This window comes from Sorex fumeus, unplaced genomic scaffold (assembly GCF_029834395.1).
Source record: "Sorex fumeus unplaced genomic scaffold, SorFum_2.1 ptg000122l, whole genome shotgun sequence".
NCBI classification, from domain to species: Eukaryota; Metazoa; Chordata; class Mammalia; order Eulipotyphla; family Soricidae; genus Sorex; species Sorex fumeus.
The window spans coordinates 9,756,106-9,764,017 of record NW_026606179.1 but is presented as its reverse complement, the minus strand read 5'-3'; the positions used below and the strand labels follow the sequence as shown (position 1 = coordinate 9,764,017).

At 48.5% G+C, this 7,912-nt stretch overlaps 1 protein-coding gene across 1 annotated transcript; it reads right to left on the bottom strand.

The window, feature by feature from the left end:
- Positions 1-6,472: 6,472 nt before the first annotated feature.
- Positions 6,473-7,702, bottom strand: LOC130043281 (protein FRG2-like-1). Its single transcript, XM_056135537.1, has 3 exons — positions 7,588-7,702; positions 7,348-7,425; positions 6,473-6,963 (listed from the first exon to the last, which is right to left on the bottom strand). Exons 1-3 carry the CDS (start codon positions 7,700-7,702, stop codon positions 6,473-6,475), a joined length of 684 nt encoding a protein of 227 aa, XP_055991512.1.
- Between the last annotated feature and the right edge of the window lie 210 nt (positions 7,703-7,912).

Genomic DNA, 7,912 nt, shown 5'->3' with positions numbered 1-7,912 from the left:
ACCCTGAAACAAAGACAACTTTTGCATCCGTCCTATGGAAAGATCCCCTGACCTTTAAATGGCAAGGCCCTGACCCTGTGCTTATTTGGGGACGGGGTGCTGTGTGCATATTCAACACCAGAGATGATGCCGCCCGATGGCTTCCAGAACGCCTGGTTAAACAGGTTGATGTACCCAATCCCTTAGAGACTCAAAAAGGGGATCTGCCCAAATTAAAGCCTTTTGCCCCTGGTGATGTAACCCCTCTCACCCAAGGGGGAACTGACCCTCCTTGAGGATACTCCCTTTCTTTTAAATTGCAGGATGTTCTCCCTGATCTTGCTGCTCTGCCTCCCGGGGAGCCTGCGAGCCGGATCCCAGCAGAGGCATCCGAATGACTTGCTGCTTCATCTTTATGGAAGGCCCTGCGTTCCAGAGGATAAACCCTCTCTCACCCCTTCGGGCAGACAATGTCCCAATGACTGTTATTTTCTTGACCATATGCACGCCTCTTGCTATTTAACCTTTTCTAAGCGCTCCCATAGGCCTCCTTGTATTTTACTGCAGTTAGCGTCTATTATCAGACAGGCTTCTTTGGAGGAGACTGGACCAGTGATATGCATGTTTCAGGGTCCCCTGCCAAATATGCCACTGCCTCTTGCTTAGACCTGTTGGGAAGACGGTCTGCTGGTATTGTTGCCCCTATACATGTTGTTGATGATGGACCCACTGATTGGGTCCTAGCAACCATTATGATAAACAAATTGAGGAGATTATACAGGCCCAGGCCCCACCGGTCCTCTAAAATTCCCTCCCCGCACCCCGGGCTAAACCTCTTGATTTGGACCCCCCATTTAGGACACCTCCTCTATTCCACCTTGTTGGCCCTTAATGCTTCTGCCCCCTTGCTTACCGTAGATTGTTATGTCCCGCACTGGGTGATGCCCTTCCTGTCAATTTTACTGCCATAAATTTTGCCCCTCCTTCAAATTGCTCCTTTCAGGCTCCTTTTAAGGTGTTGCCCACATTGAATGGCCTTGCGCCATGCCTCTTTAGCCCTTCCACCAACGACCCTCTCAAGATCCCAGTGGGGGATGTACCCCTGTGGAATTGCTCCATTACCATTCAGCATGACTCTTCCACGCTGTGCCCCCCTAAAGGACTGCTTTTGTTTGTGACTTTAACAGAGCTTACCCCTTCTTGCCCACTAATTGGACTGGCCTTTGCTCTATTGCAGTGATACTCCTGGATATAGAAATTCTTCTGGGCAACACACCTATCCCTTTGCCCAGTTTTGATACCCTTGTGCCTAGACATAGGCGCGCACTTCAATTTATACCCTTAATGGGGGGCCTTGGAGTCACTGGTGCGCTCACCAGTGGTTCTGCCGGTGTCGATGTCGCCCTCCAGTCCTTCACATGCCTATCCCAACAATTATCTGATGATGTCAGCTGGTCTATCAGTCCGTACAGGACATCCAGGACCAACTGGACTCCCTTGCAGAAGTTGTTCTCCAGAACAGGAATGAGCTTGACCTTCTTACCGCAGATGAAGGGGGAATTTGTGTAGTTTTGCAGGAAAGATGTTGTTTCTATGCTAACCGGTCGGGCATTGTCCGAAATCGCATCTGCAAACATTGGGCCGGGCTGGAACAACGGCGAAAGGAACTCTTTGAACAATCCTATGTGGAGTATGTGGAATGGGGTCCTGCCATATCTGCTACCCCTTTTGGTACCCCTTCTAGGTCTCGTGCTCATCTGCATGATGGGCCCTTTTCTATTCAACAGAATTATGGATTTTATTAGAGACCAGATTAATGTCATCCAGATGCATGCCATCCAGGTGCACTACAAACAGCTGGTGGCGGCAGATGCCAATGAGGCTTGTTTTCGACCTGTGCTTGGTTCCCCATAATACCCCAGATTCTGGGTGGGGATCTGAGCGCCCCTCTACACCCGACATGACTCACAGAGTGAGTGCCTGGCAAAGCACTGCACGGGAGGAACAGCTTGTCTGTTGCAACTCAGCCTACCGGAAGGAAAGCTTTGCTGGCACCCTCCGCCCCTCATTTTATGAGGGGGTTGAGGCCTGTTACCCCTCCTCTGAAACAGGCGCTCTTTCCTTCTGGAGGAGCAAAGCCACTTTCTCCCTCACTCTGTCTTAAATACTTAGTAATGGGGGAAATGTGGGGAGCCAGAGATCTCCATCTTGCCTTTGTACAATCCTCACAAGCACATGGCATCCTACCACGCGGCCCTTTGATGATGCAATCTGGCTAGCCCCTCTGTAACTCTCCATTCTTTATATGACTATCTTGACTGTCCGTCCTGACTGTCCATCCACTGTCCACTGAGCATTAGCTACGACAGAGGTCAGCCCATTTTGTTTCACACACGCGCCACCTTAAGGTATATAAGTGCCTTGCAGACAATAAAGCTCATCGCATACTTCCCATCCAAGATGTGGGTCCATTCCTTCTCATTCCGGAGCCCCCTAGCCCAGGATACCCCTCACAGGTGGAATCCTGCAGGTCGGGACCCCACAGTACCCCACAGCACTCCATAGCACCCCACACTTCTGCATTAAAAAGAAGATGGAGTTGCAGCTGGCTATGAAACCCAGACTAAAAAAAAAATCCAGTGGAAGAGCTGTAATCAGATACAAAGTATCTCTAAAACAAAATACTCTAAAATAAGGAGACACAAAGTATCTCTACAACAAAGAACTTTAAGAAGAGACACAAAGTATCTCTAAAGCAAAGGACTTTAAGAAAAAGAGACACAAAATATCTCTAAAACAAAGTGACACAAGATATCTCTAAAAACAAAGAATTCTAATACAAAAACAAGTGTGTTTCTGTGGAACCTCCCCTTGTGTGTTGAGCCCATTCCCTTAGAGACATGACCCAGATCAAGAATCCCCCAAATTAGAAAGGTAAAGGTAAAGGCCCTCCCGTTGATCGTCGATTTGCTCGAGCGGGCCCAGTAACGTCTCCATTGGAGACTTTGTTGTTACTGTGTCTGGCATATCGAATACTCTCGGTAGCTTGTCGGGCTCTCCGAGAGGGGTGGAGGAATTGAACTCGGGTCGGCCATGTTGGCCGCTTGTAAGGTGAACGCCCTACCCGCTGTGCTATCGCTCCAGCCCCCAAATTAGAATCCCCAATTAATTATTTCCTGATAATTTTGTTTGACCAGTTATCAATTGCTTACAGAAGAAAAGTTCACACCAGCCCGCTCAAGGTGAGAATCTAGAAGGCTGTCATTTAAGCTCTGTTATCTTGGAGATCTTAGGATCAATCATGACATTTGGAAAACACTAGAGCAGGTGGTAATAAAAGAAAAGTTTTTATTCTAAGTGACAGAAACAGAGCTGGAGCAAGAGTACAATGGGAAGGAAATTTGCTTACACATGGTTGACCTGTGTTCCATCCATTGTACCGCACATGGTCTCCAAGTACAACCAGGAATAATTCCTTAGTACAGAGCCAGAAATGAGCCCTGAGCATTGATGGGTGTGTCCCCAAAGACAAAAACAGACAAACAAAACGAACAGGAATGTTTTTAGTCCAATCTTTGAGAATTCTTTAGGATTCAACCATGTTTCATTATTTTTACCATGAATGTTTCTTTTTCTTTTCTTGTTTTTGTTGTTGTTGTAGTTTGGATTTGTTTGTTTGTGCTAAGGGCTTATTCCTGGCTCTGTGCTCAAGGATCACTCTTGGTGGTGCTCAGGGACCACAACGGGATATATTCTGAGAAGTGGGGTTGCTGAGTCAAATGTAAAAGCTCAATTCCTAGAATTTTTCTTATTTTTAAATTTTTATTTATTCCTTTTTTACTTTTTGGGTTACACCCGGTGATACACCAGGAGGGTTGCTCCTGGCTCTGCAGTCAGGAATTACTCCTGGCGGTGCTCGGGGTATCATATGGGATGCTGGGAATCTCACCCGGGTCAGCTGCGTGCAAGGCAAACGCTCTACCCACTGGCTATCGCTCCAGCCCCCTCCCAGAGTTTTTAGGAATGTCCATATTATTTTCCAAAAAGGCTGGACCAGTTGACATTCCCACCAGCACAGAAAATCCCTTTCTCCCCACATCCACAGCAGCACTGGTTGTTTTTGTTATTTTCGATGTGAGCACTGGAAAATTTTAATTTTAAAATGCAGAGGTGACTGGGAGATAGACTAGAGAGGTAGTGCACATACTTCATATGCTGGAGACCCAGGTTCAATACCTGAGCAATAACAGGAGCAAATCCCAAGCACTGTGCCTGAAATGACCCCTGAAAACCACTGAGTGTGCCCTCAACGCTCCAGAAATAAAATGAGTGACATAAACAAAACCACGAAGTTGGCTTCACGCCCTACCGAGGTCACAAGTTGCCCCCCACGAGCGGCGCTCCGGCACGGCAATGGCTGCAGCGGCACGAGGACTTAATCCAGAGCCTGGCAGCTTGCGGCAGAAAAGTGAATGGACTGTGCGTTAAACTATGGTGCCATGCGTCCCCAGGAGGGAAAGGGTTTCTCTCCCTTCCGCCTCCCCCCTCAACCCCCGCAGCAAAGTGGCTGCTGCCTCAGAGCTCATTGGAAAGCCAGGTATGAGCCAGCGGTGACGGGGCAACTGCAGTCTCATGGGAAGGGGGGCTGTACTGGCTCGTCCTTCACTCTCTACTGAGGTCAAGAGTTGCCCCCCCCCACGAGTGGCTCTCCAGCACGGCCATGGCTCCAGAGGCACAGAAACCAATCTCATAATTATCTGGCTCTAAGCAGAAATACCTCCAGACTTAATTAGTAAAATATTAGAAATCCAAAATACATCATATGGTTCATAACCAGAAATAGAAAACAAATTATATCAAAATGCCTTTTCAGTAATTCTGATTGTTGGGTGGAAACTCTAAACAATAATGATGCATCTTTTGTCGAAATAATGAATGTAATCAAAGCAGAGAGAGAGTTCAGTAGAAATCATCTGCTTCACAGGAACTGGAGGGGTGGGAGAGGGGTATACTGGGGTTCTTGGTGGTGAAAAATAAGTACTGGTGAAGGAAAATGTGTTTGATCATTGTATGACCGAGACTTAAATCTGAAAGCTTTGTAACTTTTCCCACAGTGATTCAATAAATAAATATAACAAAAAAAAACACTACTTATGTATCTTCCTCAAGCAAATGCTCTAAAAATGTTACTGCATCATGCATTTAATAAATAAAATTAATTTTCTCAATTCTCAAAAACAAAAAAAAAACCACGAAGTTGACTCTGAGCAGAACTTGGACCTATTCCAGCTGTACAGTTAAAATTTCATCCTGATACTTTTCATGTTTACAGTGTCCTATTTGTTGACCACAGAATTTTTGTTATTCTCCAATTTTACTGGTGATATTTGTGTCAGACAAAAATTTAATTTTAAGAGAAATTTTAAGTTTTTAATTTTAAAATGGTTTAGAAATCTGGAAGGTGGGGCTGGAGAGATAATAGAGCAGGGAGAGTGCTTTCCTTCCATGTAGCCAAACCAGACTCAATCTCCCTACATCATATATGGTCTCCTAGGCCCAGAGCTAGGAGGAACTCCTGAGCATCACCAGGCATAGCACCAATAGGCAAAATAAAATAAAATAAAATACAGAGCATATGAAACCGTGAATAATATGGAAATGACAAAACCAAGCACTCAACAATATTTAAAGGCTTTTATTTCATTTCTCACAAAAATTATACATTCTGTGATGGCCTATTTTTTAAATCCCAGTGTAAACACAGAAAAATATGCTAAGAGGAATACATAAAATATATCTGGACCATTTAGCCATTATCATAATCAATAAAGTAAAAAACAAAGGAACCTCATTCAGGACTGGGTGGGGTGAGCCCCCTAGGTCAAACTTGTTTCCTACATCCTGAGAGGGTTTTCTATGAAACTGCTGAAAAGTCAAACCAGCTCACAGCGATTTCATCATGATTTTGTCCAGCTGAAACTAGGTGATGCTTAACTCTGACTGCAGTATGGTGCATGGTTGGGATGAGGATGAGCCAGCCATGCCCTGCTCTACCTGTTCCCTGCCACCCCAAACCCCGGGAAGTTTCTCACAAGTGCGGCAGGAGGTGTGCCCCAAACCCCCAGCACAAATAACTGAAAACAGACAATTCCCTGTTGTTCTCACTGAAGAACGTGTTTGTCCTGAGACCTCCAGGAGTCCGACATCATGTGGTAGGGAATGACAGTGTTGGTCAGTATCCTGGAAGCCGAGGGTCCCATTCCCTGGTCTTTCGAGTCCCTTCATAGTGACAAGTCATCTCAGTTCTCTTGGTCATCACTAGGCTGGCTACAGCAGGTCCACTTTCCTTCTGGAAGCTTCTGAGAAGTCACAGGCCTCTGTTTTCTGCAGAAGTCTGGGGTGCTGGGGGAGTAAGCTGGAGCCTAGTTAGACCCCGTCCCAGGCCCTGCCTCTGGGATGTGGCGAAAGGGCCCCCTCACTCATGGGAGGAGCACTATGTATCTCGGGCGGTGGGGGAGCTAGCCACCATCCAGCCCTCGGCAGGGAAGGACCAGGCCGCCTGGCTGGCCATGGAGTAGAGGGTCTGCACCAGGCCTGTGAGGGGCACCCGGAGCTGAGCGAGCAGGGCCAGGTGCTCTTGAGAGAGTGGGGTGCAGAGATGCTGCCTCTGTGCCTGCACTACATCCTCATACACAGCTTGGGACAGGCAGCGCAGGGTCATCACCAGGCCTCGCCAGAGAGAGGGGCGCTTGTGAAGAGAGTGGTGCCTGTGACGAGGGCTGCGTTGGGGTCTGGGCGACTGAGACTTGAGCTTCTTGTTCAAGGGGGTGCTGTTGGGTCCAGGCGACAGGGGCCTCCTCTGAGCTCGTTGGGGAGAGGAATCCTTGTGGGCCTCCTCACTGCAGCCATGGTGACCAGAGTCTGGGCCCTCTGGGAGACTGGCACCTAAATTCTCCCCATTGCACTCTGCATCTGAGAGGCTTCCTGCAGAGGAAAAAGCTGGTCAGAGACCTGGCACCTCATTTCCTGAGGAACCCCCCAGTTCAGGACACAACAGGACCTCCTCCCCGCCCCCCTACCTTGTCCTCAAGGATCCCTGGGGTTCCTAATGGGCTCCCCCATTGAACAACCCTTGAAAGACCTTGACTATGACCCGCCCCTTGGCGGTCCCTGGGATCCTAAAGCAACACCCACCTGTTGTGTGGGGCGGGAGGCTCCCCTGTCTCCTCTGCCTTTTCCAGTCTCTGTCTTCATCTTCCTCAGAGCTGTTTTCTGACTCTGACAACACAGTGAGAGTGAATCCCCGAAACCAGGAGGCCAGGAACCCCCTCCCCACACACACTCCCCTCGAACACCATGTCTTCCTACCTAATTGGTCTGCGAAGCTGCTTTCACCCCAAGCCACATGATCTGTGTGCTTTTCCCCTGCGCTCTGGGGCTCTGGACCTGCAGACAAATACAGAGTTTGGGTGACAGGCTAGTCCTGCAAGTCCCACAGAGGCGTTGCTCTGGATCCCAGCTCTGAGGCCACCTCCAGGCTTCAGGCACTCAGTCCATTCCCTGCCTCCACCAGGGTGGAATTGTGCCCCGCAGGAGGGGATTTCTTACCTTTCTCCCTCTCTGAGTTCCAGCCAGAACAGGCCTTCTCTGGGAATGGCGGCTGTGCAGCGGGGTGCTGGAGCGCACGGTCATGAGTGTGGAGGTCTTCAGATCTGGACGTCATCCTGAAGTCAAATCAAGGTCCTCTCTTGGCCAGATCCAGGTCTTCACATCCGAAGCAAGGAAACCTCTTCTAGGCCAAGCGAGGTCCTGAAGCCCTGAGCACACAGGCGATCTCCTCTCTGCCAGGTCCAGAGCAGGAGTGATGGATGAAGACAGGACTCAACCTCTTATAGCATCGCGGGTGGGCGGAGCTTGCTCCTATTGGTTGGGA